Genomic DNA, 14,685 nt, shown 5'->3' on the forward strand with positions numbered 1-14,685 from the left:
ATTCAGAAGCAAATTGAAACAGTAAAGTAAAAGTAAAGTATGGCAGTGGAGGTGTAAAATCGACTGAAAGGGAAAAAAGTAATCAATTAATCAAAAGAGTATTATCTGAACTCCAGCAGAAAATTTTTACTAAAAAGAACCTTGTAGGACTAAAGGCAAAGAGGTGGCTGAAGTCAGGTTTTGGCTCACAATATCCAAACGACACACTATCACTGTGATTGGTCATTCTGCTGCTTTTCTGCTGGCCTATGTGTCTTGTAAACAAGTTACAAGCAGACCTACAGCCACCATTGAAACAACAGATCTCCTTTCTCCAGACATAGGATACAGCGACTGACTTTTAGGATTCTTCCATGAGCTGTCTTTTCACAAGAAAATTAATAAGGCACTGCAGATTCTGCTCCAGTTACAGAGTGATTTCTCCTGAATCTGTTGTTAAAAACACGTGCCAGGAGCTGCAGCTGCTGTTGTTATCTTTCTGTGAGAGAAGGAAGCAGCTGAGCAGAACTGGCCATGTGTTACTAACCCCCAGACTGCATCGATCTGTTTTACAAAGGGTCTCACCCAGGATATCTTGCACCTGAGAGAAGTAGCCCTCTAAATTCACTCTAAATTCACAGGGAGAAGCAGCAGCACAGAATGAAATAGGTTGAGTACCCTTATCTTAAATCCTCCACAGTCCACAGGACATGTGTGTGCCCTGTGGCTTTGGTTCTGCTATTTGTGTGAGCATCTAAGAGACTAAACATTGGAGCTGGGCTTACTTCTATAGCACACAGCCTATACTAATATATCTCTGGCTAATGCCTAGTATTTTCTGTTATCAGACATTGGATTGTTCATAGATAATGTGTTTACACTTCTGGGAAGAAAAGTACACACACAAATGTCACGTTATAATGGCTCTTACAATTCAATCTCTTGACTTATAAAAACTTTGAGAGTATTTCAAGACCAAGAAAAACCCTACTTACAGCAAAATATCCTCAATAATTAGCCAGGTAGCAACTACCACAAAATGTAATTCCCATCCTTTTGAAATGAGCAGCCTAACTGACAGCTGTTGTGATTTGTTCAGAAACTCTACTTAGGGAAAAATGACCTTTAAGGCACTGCAAGAGGTCAGGTGTTTCCAAATACACGATTAGCAGAGAGAAAGACTAAGAAAGTTATCTTTCAAACAAGGTTACCACCAGTACTAGATTCTAATCAGTCTTTGCATATGTGCTGTGCAGGAGGAATCTGTTTTCCCAGCACAGTCTCAGTGCCTACAGGAAAATTTCATAGTAGAATATTTTTTTTATTGTCTTCCAAGGTGTACAGCACCACTGGCTGTTGGATATGAGATAACATATTTGATGGCTAGTACTCTGAGGGTAAACTGAAAATTCTTCTTAACTAATTCATGGTGCTGAGGTCTGAGAAAAAAGACTCAGGTCTTCAAAAAGTATACAAGAGGTCTTTGCCTAAAGGATCCAGTAAATTCCAAATTCCCGGTTAGCATCAAACAGGTTGCATGCATGAAGTACTTTTTTCCATTTAAGTGGAGACTGAGCATAAAATTTAGCTCTGATGGGCACTGTCTCCATCTGTTTCATGGTTCCCTTTCTGCAGCTGAACAAAAAAATCCTGAATTTCCAATGCCCTTGAACTCCTGCAAGGGCATTCAAAAATTGGAAAAACTGGGGCTTCAGACAATACTGCTCAGAAAAGAGCACAGGTGACCAACTTGCAGAGGTCAACAGAAAGGTCTGGAGAAAAAGCTCATTCTGATAACAAAAATATGAAAATAAAATAGCATTTGGAAAGATTTATTTGTATTGGAATAGCATTAGTAGAGTTTTGCCCCTGTTTTAACTAGTTTTGCTTAAAGTAAATACTTTGGAAATTAGTAACATTAGGGGAAAACCTTGCTCTTGTTTTCTTATAGTGCACACAGATTTTTTTTTTTATTTTTTTTTTTTGGATGAGGCCAGTAGCAAAACCTTCATTTTGCAGCTGTTCAAAACAATCAGGGAGAACAGAGAAATGCCCCTGTTGTTTTTCTTTCTGAGAGAAGAAAATGATACAAACATAAAAAGCTTGTAAGCACAGTTAAAAAAGAAGAATGGTTTATGCTGCATTTAGCATATGGCTATTAGGAGTAGACACCTGAAACTGTACAGAGATTCCTGCTAAGTTTGAGATAGCTAACTTATACTAGAAACAACACAAGTCACAGCCTTCTACCCTTCTAAAAGTCCAAAAACTGGCATCTCTAGACATTAAGTCTCATTACAGCTCCAGCCTAAGTACCCTGGAGAGAACAGCCCCTCATTCTTGTCCTGTGCTTTCTCTTACAACCTCCCCTTTACCCTCCTGAGGCACTGCTGAGCTGCAGTGGTGTCCTGGACATGCTGGCTGAGCCCTGTGTTCCCGAGCTGCAGTGCCATAGCTTGGGAGCTCAGTGCACCTCTGCAGAGCCACCGGGGTGTTACAAACACGCTGCTCTCCTTCATAAATTGCCTTCTTTTCTCTAAGTGAAAATGCACCACACACGTGGTGCTTGCAATAATTATTACCTTTAAAATGGATTGCAACTGACAGGACGTGTACAATGAATTCCAGATCTCCTCACAGCTATTTTCTGTGGTTAGCAGAAAAGGCTGAGGTCTGGAAACACGCCAGGTGCATTGTTTGACCAGATGTATCATAAGATCTTATGGAACCCTGCAGAATAGTATAATGCTATAAAGAAAGCTAAAGCTGCTTACTGTATGAGTTTAACAAGAATCGTAACAACACAAGAAAATCTTGATTTCTGCAAAAGAAAATCATGTCTTTCAATCTGAATTTCTTAACAAAATCCCTCATTATCTGACTGATGTTCCTGATTACTTAACCATGCTAAAAGAATGTTAATCTGCAGTCTCTTTACATATGACTCCCCTTAAATTTATGTGGAAATGCTGTAATTGTTTCCTCTCTTTCAGCTGTGAGCTACATGATGGATGGTAAACAGCTTGGAAACATTGCTACGAGTGAAGCGATAACAGTAGACTTTATGGTGTATCAGTAATTACCTGCATAATTTATGGTTTATATCATAAATTAGCTGCTATCCTATCCATAATACTGAAAATACCGGGTGTGCACATACAGAAATCTTGTTAGAATATTCAGTCTTATACTTCATTCTGCAGTTTTCATTTTTCCTGTTTTTGCACACCTGCATTAGTGACTCCTTAACTGCAAATGTGCACGTGTGCTCTGGCCTCATTAGTTCCCATCAAGCAAAGTGTCCCCATATTTTATAAGGAAAATCATATTCTAGTATCTTACACACACAGCCCTCTGAATAAAAAAGGTACTTTGGACCTATGAAGAAGAGAAAGTCTCTTGAAAAACAAACCAAAAACCATTTCTTTCATTTTACTTAAGCACAGTAACTGGAAAATACAACATGCTCAAATGTAATTCATACCCTGAAGTAACCCAGAACTGCAGTGAAGCAGTATTTCTACAGAGAAGCTCATCTTGTTGAAAAATGATGTCATTTTTGATGCTGGTAGGCTAAGGAACATAATGCCATATGCAAACTAGTTTCCAAATGGCTTCATTAAAGTTTTTACAATCTGTTTAAACATTAAACATTTTCTTTAAATATTAATAAAGATCTTAGATTGTTAAGGTTATAGTTTACTCTTTACAGCACAGTAGCAGATGCCAGCAGTTAGCTAACATATACCAATTGGAATTATAACCTATAGGCCAAAATCTCATTGGCATATGGAGAAATGTGTAATGAACTTCCAAACTGAGACACATGCTGTAGTTTCTTTGAAAGGTGCCCTGAATCACAAATCAGACTCTCATATATCTTCATCTGTGCGGTGGAGTCAAACTGCATGGGGCTATGTAAGCTACTGCAGAGCCCAAAACTGCTTTATGTAACTATGCAGATCATGTTACTGTGTCTTTCTTGATCTTCTCACAAGATGTTTGAAGTGATCTCTGAAACTTTTCTCCCTACTGTGGGTAGTTAGCACTCATCCCTAGTTTTTAAGTCTGCATCTATGCAAATATCCAGCCTTGTACCCCACTTCTGTAAAGCACATCTGGTTTTGTGAAGATGTGTGTAGCCTGTCAAATCAAGGCCCTTCCTAATTACTGCCTTCCTCCTCATCACTGCAACTGTGGAGTGTACAGAGGAAGAACAAACAAAACTCAGTCTAGTGCTGGAGTATGAACATATTCTCACATCATCAACATGCAGTGCTGAAACAGAGCAGGGTGCAGGTCCGTGTCCCATACTGAGGGTGTGTATGGGTACCTTTAGTTTGAAGTATATCTTACACAATCTCATGTTTTGTAAAAGTTGACAATTACGATTCCCTTAAACATGTAGTCAGTCCCTACTCTCACCTGAGAATCTGTGACAAGGATAAAAAATAAAGGTAGGATTCTTCGTTTAAGTCTTTCTTAATTTTTCATATGGGTAAAGTCATTTAGTAGAGTTTTAGATAATGAACCAAAGCCCATTGACATTAATGAGATTTGGCTTATGCTATAAATGAACAGGTTCTAAATATAATGATAACAGAAGTCAACACAGTCTCTTATTTAAAATACGGTTATGTAATGGCAATGATTTTCTCTAACTACGAAACACTGACACTTCACATTATTGTGTGATTTTACTACAGGATTTATCAATAAATTTTCCAATTAGGGAATGAATCTCCAGAAAATATTATCTGTTTTGTATTTCTATGCATAGTACATTATACTGCTAAATTGGAGTGCAGTAAAATTATTCAGCACATAGGTTTACATAGTTTTTAATGTTGAGGGTATCAGTAATAGACTCCTTAATTATAGTCATGTGTTGCCTTACACTTGCATGAGTACGTGTCACCCTGCTCATAATTGCTTTCCTGCGAGGACACTGTGTTTGGAAACGCAATTAAGAGAGCTATTTCTGGCGTGGTTGGAGAGGCTGCACTGGGATCTTTGCAGAGCATCAAGAGTTTTTTGTTGCAAATGTGGACTGGCCTCACCCAAAGAAGCCAGCCTGGTTTGGGAGCTTTGCTACTTTTTTACTTTATATTTTTTTAAGCGGTGATACTTTTGCCCTGCCCAGAGAGCCTTGGGGCAATGGGAGGCCTTAAGGAATCAGAGCTCAAACTGCTATTGACAGAGATCCATTCTTGCAGTCTGAAATATGTTTTATGTGTTTCTTCTTTTTGCATGACTGCTGATTCCTCACAGTTCTCTTTCAAGGGTTATCATCTGAAAAATTCCCTATCAGCTAAAAAAACTGCACAAAAGTTTTGGTCAACACTTTTTAGAAGTATGTAGCTAACACTAAAATTCTCACACAATAAGCTACAAGAAGAAAATACATGTAAATAAGGCATTATAATAGTCTAAAGCCCTTACCAGCATCCTGTCTTTTTACTGACTGCACAGCTGTGTTTCCATTACATGATTAATGGATTTGCTACCTTCAAAAGAGACATTTGTACCAAATGGTGGCACAGTGCAAGAAATACTAAACAGCTGACTATAGCTCATCTCTTTCTCATGGTACCGTCTGTGCACAAAATTAAGGGCTAAAAAGCTCTTTTGTCAAAATTTTTCAGACTGAATGTCTAAATCATGACTGGGATTCAAATAAGTGCTCTGTCTTTGCACATATTTTGGTACCTATCCACTTCCATTAACCTACAATAATGAAATAGCATGCAAGTTTGAACATCTATTTCAGGCTTTTGACTTTTAATTCTGCTCCAGTCACACCAATCAAGGCGGTTCACGCACCTTCTGCTTTCCTGCAGATTCTTACAGAAGGTATTTTTAAGTTGCATTAGTATTATTTTCACTACAGAGACCCAATTTTATTTAAAATAGTCTCCTGATCTCCCAGACTCAAGTACAGTTGAAGGTGTATCTTAGTTTAGGATTTCCAGATTCTATTTGTTTCACTGTGTGCCTGGTTTGTGAGGTTTTTTGTGATATCAGTCATGGGTTTAGTAAAACATCACCAAGGAGACCACAAGTAATTTAGTAGACCTGAAAACCCTGGAAATCTTTGCAATACTTTCTCCAACAGCTCAACAGCTTCTATTCTGTTGGTTTCAGCTGGAGTCACATTATGTCTCATTTATCTCATCTCCATAGAGCCTGCACTCTAGATTACAGCTTTAAGAAGTGTCAGATGAGAAAAGTCATGTACTTAAGAAAAAAACGTGACACACAAAAACAGATGTGCTTTTCACACTTCTCAGTCTTTTTGTCCAAATGGATCATCAGTTTTTGAATAGCAGCCTACATCAGGAGGCAGAGAAGCTGTTTAAAGATGACTGTAGAAATGAAACAAAGAATTCCCCAAATCCCCACCCTAAACATATAAGAACAGATCAGTGGACATACTAATTCAGTATCCTGCTTCAGATACTGAACTGCAGAGTAATTGCAAACAGTACTGCCCAAGGGTAATACCACCACGGGGTAGCATTCTCCAAAGTTGGCTCATCAGTAATAGGTCTTCAAGAATAATAAAGAGAGCTTAATATCATCAGAATCTCAAACTATTCAACACTGTTTAGAGCAAGAGCAATTCTCAGAGTGAGGATGCTCTGCATATGTTAGGAAGAGGTAAGGTCTTGGTTCCATTCCCCTCCAGCCTCTATAAACAGACCTATAACAAAGCAGTATTTATATGGAAAACCTTGAACAAATAACTGTGGCACAGAAAGTAGAGACGTTATTTAATAAACGCTCTTTTATCGTAGATTAGGCACTGAATAAAAACAAAACAACATGTCATCAGAAAAAATGCATGCAAATACTGCTACTGCTTTCTGAGTTAAGGTGAGACAGATATATTCTTATTTTGCAGTTCTGCAGCTTTTTTTTCCACAGAATTAGTTTTACAGACTGTAAAGGGAAACATCAATATTGGTAGCTAGAAGCTGCACTATATTATCTATAAAAGAGATGCAAAGAGGGCAAGTATTTATCCTGTAATAGTCAGATTTGGAGTGAAATGAAGACCTTACAGATACAAAGAAAAGGCACCACAGACTTCATAAGAATCTCTTTTTATTAATTCCTGATAGGTTAAAAGCCCTCATATTTGTTTCTAGTTCCTAGTACATCAAAGACTAACTTTCCAACACCCAAAACTTGGCAAGGAAACAAACTGTTTTTATGAACACAGTTCAAGAATTAGTATTGGAGCATATTTTTAGGTACAACTTAAGGCCTGATGTATAACAGCAAGTCGGTTGTGCTGCAGGAAAGGAAGGGATCCAAAAAGTTTCCCTTTCTTACAAATTGAGCCATGTTTGAAAAAAACCTACTTTGCAGAAATTCCCTTTCCTAGGCAACTTAGCAAGACTAACATTCTAGAGCTAGATCCAATCTACCAAAGGCAACATTGAATTTAAATGCTAAATTCTAATTTAGCTGCCTAACTTTCAACATTTGCAATTTAAACTTCTTTTGTCAAGCAAAGCCATTCAAGACCAATGATATTTTTAATAATAGGATTGGCCTTTATATCTGAGGCCAAGATCTTTTTCTTTGCTATTGCTAGTCAGAAGTGTATTCTGTGCCAGCAGTTTTATCCAGCTTCTCCCAAGCTGAACTTTTGTGATGGTGCGTAGATTATGCCAGAAAGAGTAACCATACCACGGAAATGCAAAATATTGCTGCTCTTTCCTTTCCCTTGGTGCTACTGTTTCATTTCTTTTTCCTTTTCCTTTCTCAGTTCTCCCTCAGGCCTTCTCAGTCCTTTAAACCTCCCAGCTCTATAGGGAAATGGAAAGGTATTGTGAGCCTTCAATAAATCTGTTGGGGTGAAATTCATTTAATTCAGTAGCAAAGCCTACTGATAAAAAAGGCCAGAATTTTTCCCCAGGACATTAAAGATCTTGTACAAATCTCTCTCTGCTACTGTGTGTGCAAGTCTAGAGTCAGATATGCTTGGATATCAAAATTAACACCATAAACAAGTTTATGTTCTAGCACGAATTTGAGTCACTTTTGCTGATTCCTTCAACTAAGCATCTTATTCAGAAATGAGCATTTTATCACTATGATGTGAAGATTCATTATAGCTGTATAAGACTTCAAGCAAAAGGTTCAAATTCAAACCTTCTTTTTCTGATTTTGAAACCTCTAATCAAAATAAAATTAAATAAAGCAATTAGGCTATAAAAAAGTCTTCTACAATCTCAGAAGAAATATGGTAGTTCAAATTCTAACTGCATTTTAATTCAAAACAGTTAGGGAAAAGTAATTTTCATCAATTATTGATTTATCAATATCCTTGATTTCATGGAACATTTTTAATAGCTGTGTTCTAATTAAATAGCATTATTCAAATATAATAAATTTTATAACCATCACTTAACATTGACTGCTTGGGTTTTTAATAGCTCTCTGTCACCTTCAGATGTCTCTTAAAAAGTATAATCAATTTTACATGCTCGCTTCCTGGCTGCTGTTGGACTAGGGAAACTCTCCGTGTTTTGATGTAGGAATATATCAGTGCAGGATGTACCCCTGAGACAGGTGGCATTTCTTTGTGTTGTGACCAAAATCAGTACAACCAGAGAAGGCTTGCAGGTACCTGCAAGTGGGGGATGACATTCCTTCAGCAGGTATTAAATCAAGTGAACAAATGCAATATTGCCATCAGTGAGTAAAATTCCCTACATTTTGCTGGGAGGAAGCTGTGGATGTGATTCAGCTTTCATCCAATACCTCCATACTAACGTTATTCCCTTCAGAGAAAAGAATGCTGTTTGCAGTCCTGCTTTTACCCAGTCCCGGCGTATTAACTTTATTCCCTTGAGATGAAAAACGCTCTTTAAAATATTAGGATTTGAAAAATCTTATTTTCCACCTCCCCAGCCACAAGAGGCTGTGGCATAGATTGTGATCATTTTCTCCTTTTGATGATCCTTTAAAGAATTCTATTTTTATTGCAGCTGAGATTGGTACTTAGTGTGCCCCATCTTCCAGGTGCACTAATTACTTACCTAGATAATCTTTCTAACACTCAGTAAAAATATAAGTAGTTCTATAAAATGAATAGAGTTGCAAAAGCCATTCTGGCGTATCTTGTTGCTCTAATTGGCTTGAATTTAACTGTGGGGGTTGAGGGAAGGAAGGAGAAGAAAAACATGGTGTTTTCCTTGTCTTGCTTGAAAGATAAAGCTAAAAAACTTCTATATCATATAAAATTTTTCACTTGAGTTAAAATAATGCATCAGTATAAGATAAACTCAGTGGTTACACCAAGGCTTAAGGTGCAAACAGCCTGGATTTATTCCTTCCTCTGCCAGTGAGAACTGAACTGCAAGTGGCACTTTCCAGAAGAAGGTTCCAACTTAAAACTGATTTTTTGCACATCCCTCTTAGCACTTACAATGGCTGAGAGTAATAGAAAAACTCAGCATATTTAGTGAATGATGTGTTTTTAAATACATAAGTATTATATAAATTTTACCATAAATCTTTTGCAATAAGCACTATTTACAGAGAAAATTACTAAAGCAAAGCAAATACCAGTTTCGGTAACTCACTGAGCTAAACACCTAAACCAAGTGCCTGGATTGGTTCTGAAATGGTGGGTTTGTAATTAATACTTTACTCTGCAATGTGTTGACATTGGTGATTTATTACAGCTCTTACTTTAAAAGTATAAGCAGATTTATAGACTTTGAGGTGAGGTAGAAATGTCACATTAAAAACGAGGGGGGTTAGTTGAAAAATTTTCTTACTACTATGTGTGTATTAAAATGGTTTCTAATATAATTTTCTGTTAGCCTTGGGAAACTAATGGTGGGATATGAGCACTTTAATGCTGATTTCATTTAAAGTAGAAAGAGGTTAGTTGTCTGTGTGGGTGGCAAGGTTAGGGAATTTATGGTTACAGACAAAACACTTCTAAAGACTCAGTTTCTAGGACTTTAATCCTAAATTTTTCTTCCTATTAAAGTAATCCCACTTGCAAGGATGTATATTAAAAATAAAGAACATTTTTTAATAGCATCTAAGCAGACCATGCATCATAGCACAGACCTGGCCCATGGCCATTCAAATAAAAAAGGACTACTGTGTATGGTACAACTCCCTGGATGACCCAGGAAATTTTAAATTCCAGTTGAAGGCCTATTCCTCCTGTTTTTCTGCTTCTCATCAAAAGGTCTTGACACCTCACCTTTAAAATAGTGATAGAAACATTTGAGTGAAAGGCATGACAATTTGGGGAAATGCTTCTATGGAAGCTGTTTCTTAACATGGTTTTCAGAAGATCTCTTAAGTATAAATTGTTTTGCACTGAAGGGATTTGTGCTGCACGGCACTGACAGTTAAGTGGTAAATGGAATATCTCAGTGGGCTCTGTATTACTGTTGAACAAAACACAGAAGTTGAACACTAAATAAAACTGTGCTTAAATACAGGAATAAAAGTGAAGTCAAGAGGACAGTGGGTTTTATGTCATATCTGCAAGCGTCCTTGTTCCAGCAAAAGGCATTCAGATATCACTTCTTTGATGACAATAACTACTTCTGAAGCAGTTGGCTTTTTTGTTTCTTTTGGGGTTTTTTCTCATGGTGGGAAATTTGAATAAGTTGCACTCTGTGAATAAAGTGTCATATGAGTGAGTGATATACTTTTTGAAAGAGAGAGTAAAAGGAGATGAATCTTTCATAAGAGATCATATCATGGCTGTGACTGGAATAGGAAGGAGCTGGGCCTGCTCTAAATGAGCTATTGAAATAGCACCTGGATTTTTGCTACACAAAGGAAGGAAAGTAGTCTGGATTTAATCTTATAGCAGGCAGGCAGTGGTCTGATAGTGGAAGATCAAAATACAGAGAAACTAGAGATAAGAGAGGAAACAAAATAAACCAGCACATTTCAGCAAACACACAAACACACACAAATGTTTGATTTAGCAAGAAACAGGATGCATATAGTCAGTAGAAGGAGGTAAAGTTATTGGGAAATGTAAAAAATGCACTGAAGTGGATTCACAAGAAATCCATAAAGATTTCATCTTGATCAGACTGCTGGAGACAAGTGGTGAGGAGTTCAAAATCAGCTATGTCATGAAAGCACTTCAGGCAAGAGTAAAAGCTTGATTTTACTGGTAAAGATTATTGAGAAAGAGTATAGAGTGAAAGCAATGATACAGCAAAAATCTGTTTTCCTCAAAAAAAAGTATGGTAACAGAAAATCAGAAGATACGAGAAATAAAATTTAGTTTCAGAAACGGTATTTCTAAAATGCATCAATAGTAGATCTACTTTGCCTTTCTTTTAGTCTTGAATGAGATTTTGTAAATTAAGAATGAAATATCATTCAGCTTTAAAACCTCTGGGGCACCTTTATCTTATCCCAACAACCAAAATATGCAGTTGTGGCTCTTCATAGCCATAGTATCCTTCCCTAAAAGGATTTTCATGTATACACAATTAGCTATTTTATATATATGTAGATCCTATCATGACACCACTGATACATTTTTCTAATGATTTAAATAATGTATCAGATGACATTCCCACAAAGACATTGGCTCAGGGTTGCTCCCAAATGGAAATGCAAGGATTTACCATCATTTCTATGGGTCACAAGATCCCATACTTTGAGGTTTTTTGACAACTGGTTTCTCTCATTTAAATTTAATGAAAATAATTTAAAACTGCTAACCTGCAAATATTTTATGTGTTTGTTTTCATGTCGTTCAGTATTGCAGCACAAAATGGGGCCTATGGAATATGTGCTTGGGATAATTGATGGTGCTGCCATGGGGTCCAAAATATCTTTCCACATGCTAATAGGGTTTATGCCATTTTGCCTCACAAATTTGTTTTAATGATTGTGACAGCTCTCATTTTTCCTTTGTTAAATCTTAGTGACTGTTATTGGATATTTATTTTTAGAAGCACAAACATATTACAAAAAACACATAAGCTCACTGAGGACAAATAAAAAAATCTCCATAGTAACATTCCAAATAGTGATGTATGACTGTTGTAGACAGACTGACAAACTTCAGTCCTAACTCTGCAACAGGATTTGTTAGCATAGAATCCTGAGCTCAAAAGTGACTTCAGAAGAGAAAAGCCCTCCACTTCTCTGTGGTTATTTGGCAGCATTTTTTTCCAAATGTGGATAAATTTATTTTATTAGTTTTTATATAATCAGCTGCAAATGTAATCAAGACAAATAAATATTTTGGTTTTGCTTGTTTGTTCACAGAAGAAATTCTACCCTAATCATGTATTTTAATCTTTTTTTATAACACCTTTAAATGATATCTTAAAGAGCTTGGTTTCAAATGAGTATTGATATTGATGTCCATACAGAGCAATAAAAGTTTCCACCTGTAGGATAATATTCATGGTAGTAAGAAAGACTGTGCTATATTTCAAAGGCACAGGTTCTTGGAAGTCCATTTAGGAAATCTCTTTTTCTCTCTTGGCATTAGTGCACCCACACCCAGCCACTTTTGTAACCAGGAGCCATTTCCCAGGCTCACCTCTGTAAACACGAGTGAAGCTAAATTCCCTCAGCTTCCTTGCATTTGCACTGGAGCTTGTATAACTTACTTGCTGTTTACATATTCTACCATTTTCTATGTCAAGCTTTCATACACGAATCAGAGAAAAACATGCAAGCAACTATGATGTTTAAAGCTAAAGGACACTCGGTATACTGTATAGCAAATTAGGTGGTTTTAAAATCCACCCTTGCAATAGCAGCAATTTCTGTTCCTTTCATCTAAACAGTTCTGTATTCCAAGGGAATCTGGAATAATCAGTAGTTTGTTACAGACATGAGTCATAATTATGTTCTTTCTCTCTCTCGTTTAAGTTGTTCGAGTTCATGAATTTTTTGGCTGAGAACGTCATCTTCTGTTACATGGGACTTGCACTATTTACATTTCAAAATCACATCTTCAATCCTCTTTTTATATTTGGTGCATTTGTATCCTTTTCTTTAAAGAAGTATGTATCTAAGTGCATGTGTATATATATAAAAAAATGTACGTTTCATGAGGAAAAAAAAAAAGCCAGTAAGCAAACCAGTCAGTTCCTTGAATAACTAAAAATCAATTTTTGTCAAGTCCAAGAGCAATGATCTGTATTACCTGTATCTTAATAACTGCCCCAGGGCACATAAGCACATGTTCTTTGGACAGTTGCTGTTTTGCTCACCTGCTACCAAGTAAATGGCTTTAAACCATCTGGGGAACTTTTGCCACTGGTTTACAAGTGGGGTGGGAAATTGGGATGAGTATTGGGGCACATCTCTGGGGACAGGTGCTGGCACACAAAATCTTTTTGCCTGTCCAGAGCCAGTGCAGATCCACAAACTGTAGAGCTGCCTCCAGATAGATGTGTGCCATAAGCAGGACTTCCCCAAAACTACTTAAATGATATGAAGTCCTTAAAAACAAGCAGTTCTGCTTTCCTTCTTTATATTTGATATCTCTAGAGTACATAGATTTATTTATACCATCATGTGCCTGACTGGTAAGAAAAAGAGTCTGTGTCTTTAATTCTGCCATGGTTTCTCAACAAATCTGTGGTTTACTTGCACAGCACTATAGATTTTTTTTCACACTGACAATTTATACAATGATTTGTTTGGCTCAGAGCAGCAGCCCTTTGCTTATCACTTTAAGATGAACTGTAATAGCTTTGAAAGTTGGGATCACAGTGTTTACTTACAGTAATTTCTATATGTAATTTCTAAATGAATAACAACAACCCATCAGAGGTCCCTTGGCTACAGGTTGGTTGGATGGCAGAGAGGACCCCCCCCAGCAAGGCAGTACAGTCCCGTGTCCTGCACTCCTGGCATGGGAAGGCAGCCCCATGTTTCTAACTAAGGTAACTTTTGTGAAAGTTTCATGGAGAAGTAATAAAGAACATTCAAAGAATCTACACAGAAAAGGGGAAGAAAAAGCAAAACGTGCAAGGACAATACGAATCGTCAGGAAATAAGAAAGTGATAATCAGGTCCAAAAGCACATTTATTCTTTGCAAATTGCTGCTCAAGGAGATAATGCTATCTCTGCAATTGATGATGGGCATTTCACTGAAGGGATGAAGTCACATGTGACACAAATGTGATGAGTAGAAGTAGAGTGATTGAAGTGGGATATATAATGATGAATATAAAACCGGGATGTCTGGGGAAGGCTAATCTTTGCCACCGCACAGTTTTATTGGAAGCAGAAGGATGTGACATGTAAAATATGATGGAAGATAATAACATATTCATTTTAATTACACTTTAAAATAGCTTTAGAGAAATATTTGGTTAACTCTGATTTTGTCAGTAGTTCCTCCACTATTTTCCTCAACATCTTACATTTCAGGTGGCAGTTTTTGTAGCAAGAGCTTGCAACATATACCCACTTTCTTTCCTTTTGAATTTGGGTCGAAAACAAAAGATTCCCAGGAACTTTCAGCACATGATGATGTTTTCAGGTAAGAGCTATTTTGGTATTTTTGGTATTTTTCCTCTCCACATTAATGACTGACAAAGATAGTCATCTATCACTAGAAAAACCCATATCTATCACAAAGAATTTATTATCCTCAAAGTCAAGGTCATCTCTTCAAAGCTACTAAAGCAAATGGATGCATTCTCATCAACTTCCCTATGCTC

The 14,685-nt window shown here is 37.0% G+C and overlaps 1 protein-coding gene across 1 annotated transcript in view; it reads left to right on the forward strand.

Annotated features, from left to right (window-relative positions):
• Positions 1-14,685, forward strand: part of SLC9A9 (solute carrier family 9 member A9) — a 183,600-nt gene that overhangs the window by 85,789 nt on the left and 83,126 nt on the right. Inside the window, exons 10-11 of the mRNA XM_051782060.1 lie at positions 12,880-12,993; positions 14,393-14,504. Coding sequence (XP_051638020.1) covers positions 12,880-12,993; positions 14,393-14,504 — 226 coding nt within the window. The remainder of the gene's footprint in view (positions 1-12,879; positions 12,994-14,392; positions 14,505-14,685) is intronic.

The sequence above is a fragment of the Manacus candei genome, unplaced genomic scaffold, assembly GCF_025592945.1.
Source record: "Manacus candei isolate 608988 ecotype Guabito, Panama unplaced genomic scaffold, ASM2559294v1 h1tg000015l, whole genome shotgun sequence".
NCBI lineage: Eukaryota > Metazoa > Chordata > Aves > Passeriformes > Pipridae > Manacus > Manacus candei.